Source organism: Arachis hypogaea, chromosome 3 (genome assembly GCF_003086295.3).
Source record: "Arachis hypogaea cultivar Tifrunner chromosome 3, arahy.Tifrunner.gnm2.J5K5, whole genome shotgun sequence".
Lineage (NCBI taxonomy): Eukaryota > Viridiplantae > Streptophyta > Magnoliopsida > Fabales > Fabaceae > Arachis > Arachis hypogaea.
In genome coordinates this window covers 16,200,573-16,219,381 of record NC_092038.1, presented here as the reverse complement: position 1 = coordinate 16,219,381, position 18,809 = coordinate 16,200,573, and the positions used below count along the sequence as shown (strand labels likewise).

General features: G+C 32.5%; 1 protein-coding gene across 1 annotated transcript; it reads left to right on the top strand.

The window, feature by feature from the left end:
* The first annotated feature begins 2,236 nt into the window (after positions 1 to 2,236).
* Positions 2,237 to 7,233, top strand: LOC112789658 (tricyclene synthase EBOS, chloroplastic). The gene is made up of 7 exons (XM_025831640.3): positions 2,237 to 2,535; positions 2,782 to 3,052; positions 3,818 to 4,193; positions 4,790 to 5,008; positions 5,825 to 5,963; positions 6,083 to 6,331; positions 6,835 to 7,233. The coding sequence occupies exons 1-7, from the start codon at positions 2,317 to 2,319 to the stop codon at positions 7,126 to 7,128; spliced, it is 1,767 nt and encodes a 588-aa protein (XP_025687425.1). The 5' UTR covers positions 2,237 to 2,316; the 3' UTR covers positions 7,129 to 7,233.
* The last annotated feature ends 11,576 nt before the right edge of the window (positions 7,234 to 18,809 follow it).

Below are 18,809 nucleotides of genomic sequence, written 5' to 3'. Positions count from 1 at the left end.
TTAAATATCACTTATTTTATCACGTAAATTTTTAATAAATATTATTTAGAATATTATTTTTGAGTATTTGATTGCCAAAACTAAAACATTATTTTATAAAATCTAACATGACATTTAATATTTGTATATTCAAAATTGTTTTAAAGACTAATATAAATCATGTTCACAAAATTTAAGGATTAAATAAAAATAATTAAAAATTTAAAGATTAAATTCAGACTCACATATAAGATTAAAAAATAAATTAAGTATTATCTCTAGTCTTTTTTTATCTTTGAGTATTATTGATTTTTCTAAATTTTTAGCATAGCTAATTATTTATTGACTTGAATATATTTAATATTTATCAATTAATATTTCAAATTAAAAAAATTATTTTTAAAATGAATTGAGAGAAAAGAGAACAGAAAAAAATTTATTATTTTTATTAAAGATAAAAAACAACAACAACAATAATAATAATAATAATAATAATAATAATAATAATAATAATAATAATAATAATATTATTATTATTATTATTATTATTATTATTATTATTATTATTATTATTATTATTATTATTATTATTATTATTGATGGTAATTAATGGCTAAAAGAAGAGGGTTGAATTTTAGCTCTTTTTTACTAAATATTAATTTTTTGACTTTAAAGGAATTTCAGGAGATATTTTTGTTTTTTTATTTCGTGTTGAGTTGAGAGACACTTTTTGGACCCTTGATGATCTTCTGACCCAAGATAGCTCCTTGCTTTTCATTTTTGCTTCTTCCTAAGTGTAGCTCGGCAGCTACCTTCTTTCTTGGATGAACAAAAATGGAAGTGAACTTTTGTAACCGAGATCTTCTTCTCTCACAGAGACGAGTCCCTTTTTTTATTGGTATGAAAAATCTTAAAACTCTTTTTCAAAATGTTGTCTTCAATAGCAAAGATCTTGCTATGCCTTATTTTAGGTCTTCTTTTTTCATAACTTTTTTTCCATAAGTTTTTTTTATATTTTTTTTGATAACTTCTATTTTTTTTATGGAAAAGTATAGGGAGCCAATGGTCTAAGCGTACAATGTGTACAATGGAAGTTTAGAAAGTATTAGAGATATGACCATTAGTGTTACATTGTCCTGTCAGGTTATGCTTTTGGGATGAGTGGGTTCATGACATGGTATTAGAGTTCTAGATCCGAAAGGTTAAGGGTTCGATTCTTGGTGAATTCTAAAATTAACTTAAGTTTTTAGGATGAGTGATTATTATCCCTGGTATTCGGATGGTTATTCTGGATAGTATGGGTGATGTTCATTTTATTCATGGACCAAAGGTTTAGCCCATTGTATACATTGTACACTTAGGCCATTGGCTCCCTAGCACTACCTTTTTTTATTTGATTGATATGACTAAAAGAGAAAAGAGGAGAGAGAGAAGAGACAAAATTTTTAATACAGTATTAAACTCAATCTAATTTTGAGTTTCGATTATTTATGTATACAATCAATTGAATTGAAATTTAAATTCTATTAACCAATAGAGTAAGTAATCGAAGAGTGCACGCTCCATTTCTTTCTACTTCCAATTTCGGACCAAGGAATTTATTGATAAAAAAAATATTGACTTAGATTTTGTACTACTTTTTTAGCCTAATCTATTTTATTATTTTATTAACATTCAGCCATGTAGAATGGAATATTTTTTTTTAACATGAGAGATGGACAGTTTAATCACAGTGGGCATCAATTTCGGTTCGATCACAAACTTTCTGCAATTAAACAAACCATTGGAAATATATAATAATTTAAAAATTTTTTAATCAATATTTTAATAATATTTGATCATTATTTTAATATAAGTTTTTCAAATTCAACAATTATTATTATTATTATTATTATTATTATTATTATTATTATTATTATTATTTCACGTTTTGTATGCGTTGCTAATTAGTTTCACCGCGTGACCATAGTGCAGATTCCAATTGCAAGATGAATATCGTAATTCAAGTTCATTAGGTACAATAAGCTAAGAGTATCTATCACTTTCTTTAACAATTTAAGAAAAGAAAAACAAGTAAAACATTAAAATTAAAAGGCTTGGGAGGGAGAGAGAGGGTTTGAGTGAATAAACTCCATGTTGAAAACAAGAATCTTATATTAATATACGTGGCATTTCTCACACGAGCTCCTAAAGTTTTCACACCTTTGTTAATTCATTTATGTATATATATATATATGATCCAACACAACTAATTTCCCAAACAAACCCCAATTACTAAGCTTTATACGAACTTAGCTTCCATAATAATAACGGTGACATTAGTCAATACTCAATACCATGTTACTCAATTCTTCTTCCTCCATTATTTCAAATGTTCATCTTGCCAAACATAACGAACCAGTGGAACCTCTTATTAGTAATCATAGAATTATTAACAGTTCTCGGATCCGTTGCGTGGCAACAACCACAGCCGTTGTTCCTCCAAGAAAATCAGCAAATTACCAGCCTAACCTCTGGACTTTCGACTTTTTACAGTCCTTAAAGCATCATTATTCGGTAATAATCAAGCATACTTTATTTTTTACGTACACCTTTATTATTATTAACCGTTAGAGAAATAATTATTTATATATTTTTATTAATTAATTTATATTTTTCAGATAAATAATTTCATAACCACAGAATTTTTAGGACAAAACAAGTTTAGTGTTAGGTCTATCATTTTCAAAACTAAGGATTTTAGTATAAGATAAAAAAAAGAATTATTTAAAAATTAACGTGATTTTCTCTTTGTATATGCAGGATTCGATATACGAGGATTTAAATGGGAATCTAAAAGAGAAAGTTAGGAGAATGATAAAGCAGAAGGAAGATAATGGAGAGATATGGCATAAACTGGATCTAGTTAATGATGTGAAGAGGTTGGGTCTGAGTTACCACTTTGAGAAGGAAATAGAAGAAACACTTGATAGGTTTGTGTCTAGTAGTGGCAAATTTGTGAATACGAATAACCTGCACGAAACCGCTTTAAGCTTCAGGCTCCTAAGAGAATATGGCTATGATGTCTCACCAGGTATATATATATATATATAACGTTGCCTCTCTTTCTCTTTCTCTCTCTCTCTCTCTCTATATATATAGTTGTCCGCTTCTGGGACTTCATGGGAGGACCACAAGAGAATGTAGAAAGGAATTCGAACACGACTCTCAAGTGATAAAGACATAGGAGATTTAATTATTAAATTGTGGAGTGTGGAGTTGGAATTATTTTTATTTTTATTTTTTAGAATTAGTAGTGATAGTGAATCTGAAAAGATTAGTACGAAGAGATTATCTCATTTGAATTATAACTCATTGATATAGAATTGATTTTTTTTATTATAAAAGAAAATTTCAAAGTAAACTTTTTTTTTAAACATTAGTTAATTTTTTAATAAAAAATTTTAAAATTTTAAATATTTAAAATTAAAATTATAAATTATAATTTTAAATTTTAAATCTTCCAAAAAAAATTATTTAAAATATAATTTTATAAAATAAAAATTAATTAATATTAATGACTTAAAAAGTTAATTATCTATAATTCTTTTAATTTACTTCTTAAAATTTAAAAATTAATTATCTGTAATTTTTTAAATTACATATCAATATATTTATTATTTTTGGTTAACAGTTAGTCGATAATATGATGATGAGTTACTAAACTAAATAACAAGTTTTAACCTTTTTTTTTTATTATTTAGTTGAAATTTAGAGATGTGATATTATATATTGTACTAGTCACGCGTAAAACAACAAATCAATGGATAGTGAAACATGTTTGATAATCATGATGTAGATGTGTTTGAGAAGTTCAAGGACAAGAAGAATAACTTCAAGAAAAGCCTTACCAAAGACGTGAAAGGGATGCTGAGTCTATACGAGGCATCATTTCTTGGTTATGAAGGAGAAACAATCTTGGATGAGGCAAAATCATTCACAACCTTCCATCTCAAGAACTTAATCATCAATGATGAGAATAATGTCCTCTTAGAACAAGTGAAGCATGCATTGGAACTTCCATTGCATCATAGAATCCAAAGACTTGAAGCCAGATGGTACATTGAGGCTTATGAAAAAAGAAGAGACGCAAATAGGATATTACTTGAAGCAGCTAAATTAGATTTTAACGTTGTTCAATCAACACTTCAAAAAGACCTTCAAGAAATCTCAAGGTAATTAATATAATCACTTTAATTTATACTTCGATTTATATATATGACACTTAATTAACAATTTTCTAAAACATATTTATTATGTCTATTAAAAATAATTATAGCTATAATTTTTTTATTTTTTAATTTTAAACATCATAAAATAAAAAATTATTTTAATTAATTTAAAATACGCATGAAATATATTATAAAATCATACAAAATTTTTCGCAATATACATCTCGATCGATTATGGGTACCATAAAAACCTACTTCAATTAGTGTTGTTTTATAAATTAAAATAAAATTTTTTAAATATAATTTAAACTCTAATTACTATAATTTAAATGAATAGAAGAAGACACATGAATAGTTAATCTCTAACATATACTTTACGCAAAAGTTTCTTTTTAGATTTGTGTAAATTTTTGCATAAATCTTTTTATTCCTAATATCATGTTATATTTAATATGAATGATCTTATTTCTGACTAAGTTAACTATTTTATTTATTTGCTTCTAGCTAATCGATCAATAAAGATTTGCATCAATTACAAAAATATTATTTAGACTAATTTTTCTGTTATCTCTTAAATATTTTGTAATGATAATATGAAGATGGTGGAAGCAAGTGGGAGTAGCCTCAAAGTTAAGCTTCAGCAGAGACAGGTTAATGGAGTGTTTCTTTTGGACTGTTGGAATGGCCTTTGAGCCTCATTTCAGTGATCTCCGTAAAGGATTAACCAAAGTCACTTCCTTCATTACAATAATCGATGATGTCTATGATGTTTATGGGACCTTGGATGAGCTTGAGCTTTTCACCGCAGCTGTAGAAAGGTTATTTGTTTCTTCATCAATTCTTTTCTTAAATAACCAATTGGTCAAGTATCATATATATATATATATATATCATATAATTTAAGTTTAATTACTTTTTTGTCTCTATAGTTTAATCAAATTTTTAATTAGGTTCTTATATTTTTTTTTCAATTGAGTTTTTATATTGCTTTAATTTTGTAATTAAGTTCTTCCTAGTGTAAAAAATATAAGAGTTAATTGAATATTTCTTCGTAAATTAAAAGTATTTATAATTAAAAACTTAATTAAATCTTTGATCGCATGTATTTTGGTAAAAATATTATGTTAATTTTAACATTTTTAACATAAAAAAGATATAATTACAAAATTAAAAACAATATATATAAAAACTCAATTGAAAAAAAAAAGAAATTTAATAAAATTATAAAAATCAACAAAATAATTAAACTTATAATTTACTTAAGTGTAAAAATATCAAATAAACAGGATGGAATACGTATTATATTATTTAAAGTGTTGGTGGAGTAGCTGCTTGTTAATTAATTAGGTGCTAATTGTTAAATTAAAAAATATTATATAAAATTAGTCACTAAATAAATTATTATATATTTATTGATTTACATAATTTTTTCAACTTTAGTTAGTTATCAAAATAATCGAACTTGTAATAAAAGAAAAATTAAATCTGTACTACGTAATTGATCAATAATCAAATTTATTTGTAGTAATATAATTGTTTTTTATAAAATACTAAATACATATTTTTATACTTAGTAAGTAGTAACTGATTGATTTTAGTATATATTTAACCTAATAAAATAGAACATGTTTCAGTTGGGACATTAAAGCAGTTCAAGTTCTACCAGATTACATGAGGATTTGCTTTCTAGCACTCTACAACACTGTTAACGAATTGGCCTATGATGTTCTTTACAAGCAAGGACTTGACATCCTTCCCTACCTCACCAGAACAGTAAGTGCAATAATTATTATTATGAATAAGCGGAAACAAATTGTTAACTTTTTATTTTGGGGTAGTTATAACATCAAAATAATTGATTAATGCTGTATGTGATGGTTTTTTAATTACAGTGGTCAGATATGTTGAAAGCATTCCTAATAGAAGCCAAGTGGTGCAAGGAGAAAAATATACCAAAATTTGAGGAGTACCTCAATAATGCTTGGGTGTCAGTGTCTGGTGTTGTTATATTAACGCATGCCTATTTCTTATTGAATCACAACATCACTAAAGAAGCACTTGATTCCTTGCATAATTATCATGACCTATTGCGTGGACCATCTACTATTTTTCGACTTTGCAATGATTTGGGAACCTCTCAGGTGATTTAATTTGGCTCACTACAACTTGCGACAGTTTTATAAAATTATGGCAAAATAATTTAGATTCTCTAAATTTTAAATTTTTACTTGAGAGAATAAAATATGATCTCTCATATTTGAGTTTTTCTTTTTCATATTTTTTATTCCATCTATAAAATAAATTATGAAAGATCACACTTTATCTTCTAAAATAAAATTCAAAATTTAGAGGATCCAAATCTATCACCGTGCATATGTACATATGATTTTTAATTGACTAGAAATGATTTTTAAAATGCATAATAATAAATTAAGTAAAAATCATACTAATATATATCATCGTCACACTGTTTTAAACAAATATTATTAAGATAGTATATTTGATGAATTTAAAAGAATTAATTTATCTCCTTCAATTTGAAAATAACACTTTTGGTTTTCAACAAATTAAAAGAATCATTTTTTCATTTAATTTTTATTGGAAAATTTTAATTAATGTTTTATCATTACATGTTGATTTATAGGCTGAGCTACAAAGAGGTGAAGCAGCAAGCTCTATTATATGCTACATGAGGGAAAATGGTGCAAGTGAGGAATGTGCACACAAATACATAAACAATGTGCTAGATGAGACATGGAAGAAAATGAACAAAGATAGAGTCACCAATTCTCCATTCTCTAAATCTTTCATTGAAACAGCAATGAACCTTGGTAGGATTTCTCAGTGCACGTATCAATATGGAGATGCCCATGGAGCACCTGATGCATCAGCAAAGAATCGAATTCGTTCTTTGATAATTGAACCTGTTTCTCTATGATGAATTATGATAATATATTTTGTAATTTTTTTTGTTTATAAAAAATTCAGGTGAGTTTGTCATCGCTCATTAATCAATTCAGAATAAAGCATCATATCTAAATCAGTCATTGAATGGTAGAGCAAGAATTTTAATGATTTAAGAGTTCAACTAAAATTTAATACAGATAAATTGAATATAATAAAATAATATATATATATATATATATATTAAAAGAAATTATATTTTATTATTTTATACTAATTTATCATTGGAATTTAAAAATTAAGTTTGTAAACTTCGTAAAATTAATGAATAATTAATTAATAAATTAATTTTAATAAAAAAATTAAAAATATAAAAATTTTATAGTAAAATAGGATAGAGCTAATTAAAATAAGAATTTTGACACCAATTTCAAAGAATTTGGCCCAAAATTAGATCAAACAGACCGAACCAATCAAACCGAACTCGAACCGGACCGTTGGTTCAACCAACCCATTCCATTTAATGAGCTTCTGCTCACTCTCCTTCCCTTTGCATGCAAGCATGCTGAAACATTTCAGCAAAGGGAGAAGAACACTCTGCTTCACTAAAAACCCTTGGCTTTGATTAAATCCCAAGGTTCTGAAAATCGGACCGATCATCAAACCGCTCTAGTTATTGGTTCACTGGTTTACTGGTCTAACCGTGGTTCAACCGGAAAAACCGTTCCATGATAAAATAATAAGTAAGTTATAAATAAACATAATAAAATATCTTTCAAATTTAAAATCCTATACAAACTATCACCAACTAAATATAATTAATCATCAAAATATGCAAAATATGCAAAATAATTGCAGTGCACAAGTTAAAGATAGACAATATTACTTTAACGTAATTGAGTCAAAAAGTAAAACAAAACAAGCTCTTTTAATTCTTTTATGCTTGTAGGCTTTAATATAATCATTAATATAATCATTACCATGCAGAGGAACTTTCCTGAAGGAATTTATGGCAACCAAAATAGGCCCTGCTTTTGTCTGAATTGTATAAGATATGATTAACAAGGTTGTCTAAATTGTACAAGATATGATTTACAAGGTTAAATATTGAAGTTAGTTAATCAGACCAAACAAGAATATTTCCAGTTGTCTCACTGAGTCCAGCCAAATGGAAAAACATCACTGTGTACTATTGTAATTTTAGATCATATCTTACTTTTCCATCAGGCAGTGAAACAACAGACTCAATTCCAGAAGATGTTGTTATCTTCACCAGCTCCTAATTCCCATTTGAAAGTTGAAGCCAACACTGAACCTTTTGAAATAACGAACTTCAGAAGTAAGGAAAAGAAATAGAAAATTCTAAACTATCCATGTCTTACTAATAATGAGAACAGAAAAACTCAAATCTCTCAAACTCAATAATTACATCAGTTATCCAACTAAATAATTGGATCACATTTATCATAAACTGATTTCAAAGCCTAGAAGCAGAGTGAAATTAAAAACATGAAGTATATAATAAATCAAAAGATCACCAATTGCAATTTTTTTAATAAGAACATAAGTTAAGAACAATGAAAAATGAAGAAAGATTAACATTTTTCAACCCAATTTTAACACAGCTCATCACAATGATTAACAATAACAAAAAGCACTGAAGGAACAGTGAATCAGTAACATGGGCAGTGCAAATTTAAAATTTAAAAGTTATCAATTTAAAATCTATCATCAAATACAATCAGTGAGCAAAGCCAATTCAACCAAGCACTGACTGAGCATTCTGTTATGATTCTGTAACTGAGAAGCAACAAATTCAAGTTACAGCAACAAAATTAACAAATCTTAGTAAAGTCCAGGTTTACAGTAACATTTAGATCAGCAACAAGGCAAATTTATTGATTAGCAATTTTTTCAGCAACATGCAAATATGCAGGGAGAAGGGAAATCTGGAGAAGAGAGAACATGGAAGAGATGGTGCAGGGACTCACCAACGGTCGACGGCGAGTCAGCGACCACCCGACGGAAGGTGACGACGCAAGGGACAACCCCACGAGTTGCTTCTGCTGCCGGCGACGAGACAGGCGAACCACGAGATACCAGTGACTGAGACGAGACTCGAGTGACACTGGGAGGCAGAGTCAAGCAGAGACAACCATGGACGACGAGCAGCAACCAACGCGCACAGCTCGAGCACTCACTGGCGGAGGGAAGCGCGAGCAGCCGAGCACAGAGGAGAGAGGTGAGATGCGAGCACACGACGCGGAGGATCCGCCGAGAGGCCCGAGAGTGCGCGATGGAGCTGACGGCGCGACAGAGCTAACGGCGCGACGGAGCTGACGGAGCGACGGATCGTGATGGCGTTCTCTATGTCTCTCTGAACCTTGATGAAAATGGTGGAGCTGAAGTGCTGAACTGTGAAAGTGAAATGAAAGTGCGAAGGGCGAAGGGATGGGATTAGGGATTCAGACATTTAGGGTTCACAAAACTCAAAACGGCAGCGTTTTGCTTCACAGCTAAAAAACCGGCTGGGTCCCGGTTAAGTTCGACCGGCTGGTAACTGATCGGTTTGCTGGTTCAACGCCGGTTTCCAGATTTTACGATTTTCCTTATTGTTCGAACCGCTTTAGTGTCCGGTTCACGGTTCGACCGACCGGTTCGAACCGATTTTTAGAACATTGTTAAATCTACATAACTTCTCGCTCTGAACTCCGATCACCACACCATTTGCGGTCACGCGTCCGCAGTGACGAGCTCTACAAAATCTAGTAAGTTATAAGGTGAGGAAATCATATTTTCAGTTCATATTCTCTCCTCTTCAATTCGAATAACATCAAGGTTTGGGGTATTGAGATTTTGGTTAATTTGATATTTTAAGATCAAATTGACATGAGGAATTGGTGAGTTTTGGCTTAGTTGAAGTACATACACGGTAAGGATCATTAACCCTAGCCAATTCTTTGATTTAGTATGTTGAGGATTCAATTTGGGTATGTATATGTGAAAATTGTGTTAGGTGTATGTATATATGAGATAAGAAGCGAAAATTGAAAGCATTAGGGGCTTGATTAGAAGCTTGGAAAGCTGAATTTGTGGTGAGGAAGGCTTGTGGGTTGCCTTGGGAAATACGTGAAAATCGGCCAAGGTACGATTTATGTTTCGCATATTTAATATATAATATTCTATGAAAACTTAGACTAGACAACCATATGATAGGTTGGAACGTAAAGGAATGATTAATGATGAGTATCTTTATGATGATTTATGAACTGGGTGACTGCCACTGATGATAATATTAAGATGTGAATTGATGATTAATGGATTGATGACTGATGGAGGAAAAATGTCGGTAAAGAATTTCACAAAATAACTTCGTTGCTAGTATAGATCTAAACCGACAAATCAACCTCAATCAAATTTAATTTGTTTGTCATAATGCAAACCCAATAAAAATAAACCGAAGTATTCAAACCTCGGGTCGTCTCTCAAGGAATCGTAGGAAAGTGTTCTTATTATTGGTTATAAGATTGTATCTTTTTGGGTTTTAGATTAAGAGTCCAGAGAAGTAAATTGCAAAGGAGATAAAATAACAACTATAAAGGCTCTTGACAAGGTATGAGAACTAGAAGTCCTATCCTCATTATTTTCCTCAATTGTGACATCAATTATCCATTGTTTCCACTTAGTTAACCTCTAACTATGGAGGAAAGTCAAGTGGATGAATCAATTTGATTCCTCAAGTCCTAGTCAACTCCTAAGGAAAGACTAGAGTTAGTGGAATCCAAATCAATTAGCAACTTTCAATTATCAATCAACAAAGGAGTTTGATAACTCAAGTGTCACTAATTACTCAACTAAGGCCAAGAGGAGAAAAATATACTCTAGCATCCAACCAAGTATTTTATCAAACACTTGGAAGGTGCAAAATAAAAACATAGAGAAATAATAAGAGATAATAAAATCAAAACAACCAATTGTAAACACAAATGACTAACAATTAAAGAGAGTAACAATAAACATAGAGAACATAAACATCATTAAAAGAAACCAAACGTAACGAGAGATCATAAACATAAAAATGGTGGAAAAGGAAAATTAACAAGAGAAGAAGATAAACTAAAGTAATGGAATAAATAAAAGTAGAAGAAAACTAAATTAAAGGAACATTGAACCTAAAATTTGAGAAGAAATAAATCTAAAAACTTAAGAACCTAGAGAGAGGAGATATCTAGAAAGCTACATCTAAAATCCTAAAATTATGTGAATGAGAAGTGTATCCTTGATTCTGCTGTACTCCTAGCTTCTAATCTGTGTTTTTGGGCTGAAAATTGGGCCAAAAACAGCCCAGAAATTGCCCCAAGTGATTTCTGATACGTGCAGTACGTGGCTCCGTCACGCGTTGCTTGTCTGCCGCACTATCCATGCATATGCGTCATCCACGCGTATGCATCGCCTAACAGCAAGGCAATTATAGCAAATTGCATATTATTTCAAAGTCCCGGATGTTAGTTTTTTAACGCAACTAGAGCCGCCTCATTCGGATCTTTGTAGCTCAAGTTATGATCGATTTAATACGAAGAGGTCAGGCTTGACAGCTTTGTAATTCCTTTAATTTCTTGTATTCCTTCCACTTTTGCATACTTCCTTTCCATCCTCTAAGTCATTCCTACCCGATAAACCCTGAAAGACACTCAGCACACATATCATGACATCGAATGGTAATAAAGATGAATTAAAATTAGCTAAATTAAGGCCAAAGAAGCATGTTTTCCATCATAGTACAGAATTGGGAAGGAAAATGTAAAACATACAATTTACATGAATAAGTGTGAGAATAATGGGTAGAATCTACTGAAATAAGCACAAGATAAACCGTAATATAGCGGTTTATCAATCTCCCCACACTTAAACATTAGCATGTCCTCATGTTAAGTTCAAGAGAAGCTATAAAGAGTGAAGGCAAAATGGTAGGATGTATGAAATGCAACCTATTTGTATGAATACAGCTAAATGCAAAATGCTTTACCTACTTGGTGAAAAGTAAATAAACCTTTCAAGAACAAATATGAACTGGATGTCACTAATTCAAGTCATAAAAATGAAGTACAAATAGACTTGCAGAAGAAAATAGCTCATGAAAGCCGGGAACAAAGAATCAAGCATTGAACCCTCATTGGAAGTGTATACACTCTAATCACTCTAGTGTTTGAGGGTCTATTCTCTCGGTTCTCTACTAATCTTGCTTTCTAAAGCTTGCTCTTCTTCTACCAATCAACAAAAATTTAATGCACAAATACACATATCAAGAGGTCTTTCCAAGGGTTGTAATGGGGTTAGGGTGAAGGTAGGATTGTATTTGGTCAGGTAGACTAAAATCTGAATCCTTGATTAACCTAAACTTCCCACCTAACTTAAGACAATCCATGTAATCGAAGTATAGAATCTAACTACCCATTAATTATGTTTACCACATATTCATGCATCCCAAATTGAGTACAATACATATGCATTGCTATCATCATTTACTTTGGGGCATTTTGTCATCTTTTTATTATTTGCTCTTTTTCTTTTTTTTTTCTTTTTTTTCTTTTATTTTCTTCTCAATGCATATGATTAAGGTATTGAATGCAAGAATATGTGCTCAACTATTTTGTTCATTTCCACTAAAAATATATAATACCCAATTCCCAAACCAAATGTTTCCAAACCCAATTTTCCCACACTTAAATCATGAACACTCTCACTAGTCTAAGCTAATCAAGGATTCAAATTAAGGACATTATTATTTTTTGCTGAGTTAATGATGTACTAAAGTAAAGAACAAATGAATAAAATAGGCTCAGTATTGGTTTGTAAAGGATAATGAAAGGTTAAGGCCATATGGGTATATAAGCTAACTGAAACAAAGGCCTCAATCATATAAGTGCATGCATACATCAAACAATGGAAATATAGAATCAAGAAAGACAAAGATCACAATTTTCGAGAGAACAACACACACCAAAAATAGAATATTGGTTGATAAAATGCAACCAATCAATTAGGCTCAAAATCTCACTTGGTTTTGTGTGTTCGAGCTCTAAAACCATGTTCTAAAATAAATTTCTTCAAACAAGTTTAACAAAAGTTTTAATTCAAATTAGTGAAATACTCTAAAAAGTTTCTTGAAAAAGAAGATATCACTTCAACTAAGTAGTGGTAAAGTATGCACGAAATCTAACAAACATGCAATCAATCATGCAAATGCAACAATGAACTAACAAAGGAAATTAAACATTGGTGTTGAGAAGAAAATAACTAACCCACGGAAGTCGATATCGACCTCCCCACACTTAAAGATTGCACCATCCTCGGTGCATGCAAAGATGTGCAAGTGGACGGGCTACTACAACTGCAGAGTTCCTTCAAAAGCTTGTGCAGAGTGACTTGTTGTTCACCCTATTTAGAAGTTTTCTGTTTTCCTTCTTGATGGCCATCCTGAAAGAAGAGAAAGAGGAAGAAGAGTAATCCAGAAACAAAGATATTTAGACAAATAAACATGGGTGGGCTAATGCCAAATAATAATGAGGTTCTCAACTACATCGTAGCTACAACATGAAATGAGAAAATAATATGAGCAAATGGCATATCAATAGTGTAAGAATTACAACAATAGGGAGAGAGATTGGGTCATGAAAGGCAGTATAAGTTCATGTCAATGCACAAGGAATGCAAGAGTCATCAAAGAAGAAGCATTGATCTATAAATAATATTACCCAATCAATATTAAACAAGTTAAGATGCACCAAAATAATGGAAGAGCTATTCAATAGTGAGTAAGAGAATTCAACACCCGAGAAAAAGTAGCACATTTAAAATGCAATTAATGAAAGTATGCAAATGCAATGAGTAAAAGAAAATGAAAGAGAATAAGGAGGATAAGAGAGAAAAAAGAGAACGGGGGAGGAAAGAAGAAGAAATGAGAGAAGAAAGAAGGAGAGAGGAGTCTGCGAATTGACGCGTAAGCGTCGCCCACGCGTACGCGTGGGTGTGCAGAAGAAAAGGCGACGCGTAAGCGTCGGTCACGCATATGCGTGATATCTCGTCGTGCCATTTTACGGGTCAAGACACCATTTTACGCCGATTTTCCATCCACACATACGCGTCGCAGACGCTTACGCATAGATTGACCGAATTGCAGGTGACGCGCATGCGTCGCCCACGCGTATGCGTGGGTTGACTCGTGCACCAGGCATCCTTCATGCGCAGTTTCAGCCCAACTCTCTGTAACTTTTTACTGAGAGCAAAACTTGCATCGACGCGTACACGTGGATTACGCGTACGCGTCACATCTGCCCCCTTTTTTTTAACATGAAAATAGGCAAATATGTAGAATTGAAAAGGATCACACACATGTAAGGAAACAAGGATAATCAAATAAATAAATAAATAAAAACTATATAAAAGGAAGATTATACAATGGTGGGTTGTCTCCCACCTAGCACTTTTAGTTATTGTCCTTAAGTTGGACATTTGGTGAGGTCATTTTCAGGGTGGCTTATGCTTGAACTCTTCCTTGAATCCCCACCAATGTTTGTAATTCCAATAGCCTCCGGGATCCTAAACTAGGAATATAAGGCCTTCAAGCAAGTTAAAGTAAGTGACAAGACCCCAAGAGTGTTGATTGTTGGAATGAATTCCGGGGTCCCAAACCTTACTTTTACACCTGACTTCTTATTGATCGTCATTTCTCCACTTGGATGGTAAGCAAGATGAATTCTCAATGAAGCCTCCAAACAACTTTCTATACCCATTCAATGTATCATGACTCCAACCTTTACAATTCAACCTTGATGGTCGAACCATAATGAGCTTCGGTTGTTGTTTCCAACCACTAACCCTCTCTCTTTTACTCTTAAAGGCACAAATATTCCTAAGTTGACAATCTGTCTCAAGCAAACCATATTCAAGTGGAATGAGAAAGCTAAGGGATATGAATTTTACCCACTTGAATGTTGTGAAGGATGATGGTGATTTAGGGGGAGATGTCTCCAACAACTTTGGCAATGTGATTTCAAGCTCCGCTCCCTTGTGTTCTTTCTTGACAACTTCCACCTCTTTGCAAGCTTCTTCAATTTCAACCTCTTTCTCTGGGTAGCTTTCTTCCAATTCAATCTCTTTTTTATTGCTTACCAAGGGCATGGGAGATGATTTAATTGTAGATAAGGATTCATCAATGATTGAATCCATCTCTTGATCAACCTCTTCAAAGTCTTCAACCATGATATGCCTTGGAGGTTGTACACCCTTCTCAACATCAATTTCAAACGTCTTGGAAGGAGGCTCTATGACTTGACTTTTCCATGGAGGTTCTGCATCTCCCAAGTCTTCAACCACTTCCTCTTCTTCGATAATTTTGGCTTTCTCCACTTGCTCTAATACAAAATCAAATTCCTCCTTGATGTCTTACACTTCATGACAACTTTTTTCAAGGGTCTCTACTACTTCCACCTTTTGGGCCTCCTCTTGCTTCTCTTGAAGTATGGATACGTGAATCCGATCCATTAAGTCCCTAAGACGATCCCTTCTCTTTTGTTCCATGTCAATAGCGTAATTGGGATCGTGTTGCTCTTGGATTGATGGATATGGATGTTCCTTCATGGAGGGTGGTGGTGGGATGGAGAGATCATTATGTGGTTGAAAAAGAAGTGCACTAGAGCTTGAGGGTTGAGTATTGGATGTAGAGGGTGGATCCATATGAGATATAAGAGCTTGGAGAGTAGTGGTGAGATCAGTGAGAGCAGAGGTAAGTGTGCTTTGAAGCTCTTCTTGCCCTTGGCAAATAACATTAAAGGTATCATCTATGGGAGCTTGGGGGTGGATAGGAGGGTTCATTTGTTGGGAGAAAGGGTTCATAATACGAAGGTGGTTCTTCTTGATAAGGATATAGAGATGGTGTATATTGAGGTGGTAGTTCTATGTATGGTTCATATGGCTTATAAGGTGGTTGGTATGGTGGATATGGGTTAGGGTCATATGAAGGTAAATGGTGAAAAGGGGCTTGTGAGTAGGGTGGTTCAAAGCTATGTTGAGGAGGGGGTTCATAGGTATATTGTGGTGGGTGTCGATTGTCACGAAGAGGTCCACCATAACCATTGTCTTGGTATGCATCATGGAATGGTTGTTGCTCATAGTATATTGGAGGGGGTTGTTGCCAAGAGAGTTGATCAAGTCCTTGTGGCTCCTCCCATCTTTGATTGTCCCATCCTTGATGCATATTCTCATCGTAGCCTCCATTCCCTACAACATAATTGTAACCACACTCGTACCCAAAGGGGTGAGAATTCATAACAGCAAATAAAAACAAAAACTAATAAAAATAAGCACAAAGTCCTAAAACTAACAAAAACTAACAAACAAGCAAAAACAAATATATACAATAACCAATAATAAGGCACACGTTTGCAATTCTCCAGCAACGACGCCAAAAATTGATGGAGGAAAAATGTCGGTAAAGAATTTCACAAAATTACATTGTTGCTAGTATAGATCTACACTAATAAATCAACCTGAATCAAATTTAATTTGTTTGTCACAATACAAACTCAATAAAAATAAACCGAAGTATTCAAACCTCGAGTCGTCTCTCAAGGAATCGCAGGGAAGTGTTCTTATTCTTGGTTATAAGATTGTATCTTTTTGGGTTTTGGATTAAGAGACAAGAAATGTAAATTACAAAGGAGATAAAATAAAAACTATAAAGGCTCTTGACAAGGTATGAGAATTAGAAGTCCTATCCTCATTATCTTCCTCAATTGTGACATCAATTATCCATTGCTCCCACTTAGTTAACCTCTAACTATGAAGGAAAGTCAAGTGGATGAATCAATTTGATTTCTCAAGTTCTAGTCAACTCCTAAGGAAAGACTAGAGTTAGTGGAATCCAAATCAATTAGCAACTTTCAATTATCAATCAACAAAGGAGTTTGATAACTCAAGTGTCACCAATTACTCAACCAAGGCCAAGAGGAGAAAAATCTACTCTAGCAACCAACCAAGTATTTTATCAAACACTTGGAAGGCGCAAATTAAAAACATAAAGAATTAATAAGAGATAATAAAATCAAAACAACCAATTGTAAACACAAATGACTATCAATTAAAGTGAGTAACAATAAACATAGAGAACATAAATATCATTAAAAGAAACCAAACGTAACAAGAGCTCATAAATATAAAAATGGTGGAAAAGGGAAATTAACAAGAGAAGAAGATAAACTAAAGTAATGGAATAAATAAAAGTAGAAGAAAACTAAACTAAAGGAACATTGAACCTGAAATTTGAGAAGAAATAAATCTAAAAACCTAAGAACCTAGAGAGAGGAGAGAGCCTTTCTCTTTAGAAAGCTACATCTAAAACCCTAAAATTATGTGAAGAGAAATGTATCCTTGATTCTGCTCCACTCCTATCCTCTAATCTGTGTTTTTGTGGTTGAAATTGGGCTAAAAATAGCCCAAAAATCACCCCCAGCAATTTTTTATACGTATAGCACATGGCTCGGTCACGCATACGCGTCGTTCACGTGTACGCGTCGCTTGTCTGCCGCACTATTAACACGTACGCGTCATCCACGCGTACGCGTCATCTAACAGCAAGTCAACTATGGTAAATTGCATATCATTTTGAACCCCCGGATGTTAGCTTTCCAACGTAATTGGAACCGCCTCATTCGGACCTCTATAGCTCAAGTTATGATCGATTTAATACGAAGATGTCAGGCGTGACAGCTTTGCAATTCCTTCAATTTCTTGTATTCCTTCCACTTTTGCATGCTTTCTTTCCATTCTCTAAGCCATTCCTGCCATATAAACCCTGAAAGACACTCAGCACACATATTACAGCATCGAATAGTAATAAAGATGAATTAAAATTAGCTAAACTAAGGCCAAAGAAGCATGTTTTCAATCATTGTACAGAATTGGGAAGGAAAATATAAAACATACAATTTACATAAATAAGTGTGAGAATAATGGGTAGAATCTACTAAAATAAGCACAAGGTAAACTGTAAAATAGCGATTTATCAATGACATGAATGTATATGTTTAGGATAGGTAAATTATGATTTTGTTTATGTATTTGAGAGATTGATGCATGGCATTGTTGATTTGAGATATGGTAAGACATGGTGGTTGTTGTGGTGTTGAGGAAAATGTGTTGTGTTGGGGATTTATGGGTATGGTAAGTTAAATTGAATTTGGGTTTTTAAGAAAGTAGAGGTTTTGAAGTTTTGTGTAACATTGGTTTTTGACTGAACTTCGGCGAGCCATAATTTGGCTTTCGACCCCCAAATGATTTCAAACTTATTTGATATGAAAATTGGGTCTGTGAAGTTTACGTCGTTTGAAGAATGGAAGAAAAATATTTTAAAGCGAAAAATTTATGCACGTTAGAAGTTTGGGATTGAAAATGAAAATTCTGCAGGTTTTTCAGGCTGAGTTAAAAATTTTCACAAAATGTACGTTCACGCGTACGCGACCACCTGCTCACGACGTGAACAACCCTTTCGGTTTGGGATTCACGCGTACGCGAGTAAGGATTTTTCACGCCTACGCGTATACGTAACCTCTGTTTCAACAAAACTGGATTTTGTGTTTTTAAGCCTAATTTTAAATTTCTAAACCTCTATTTTCATTCTTTTAGTCCTAAATTATAGTAGTAAGTCTGGTAATAAAG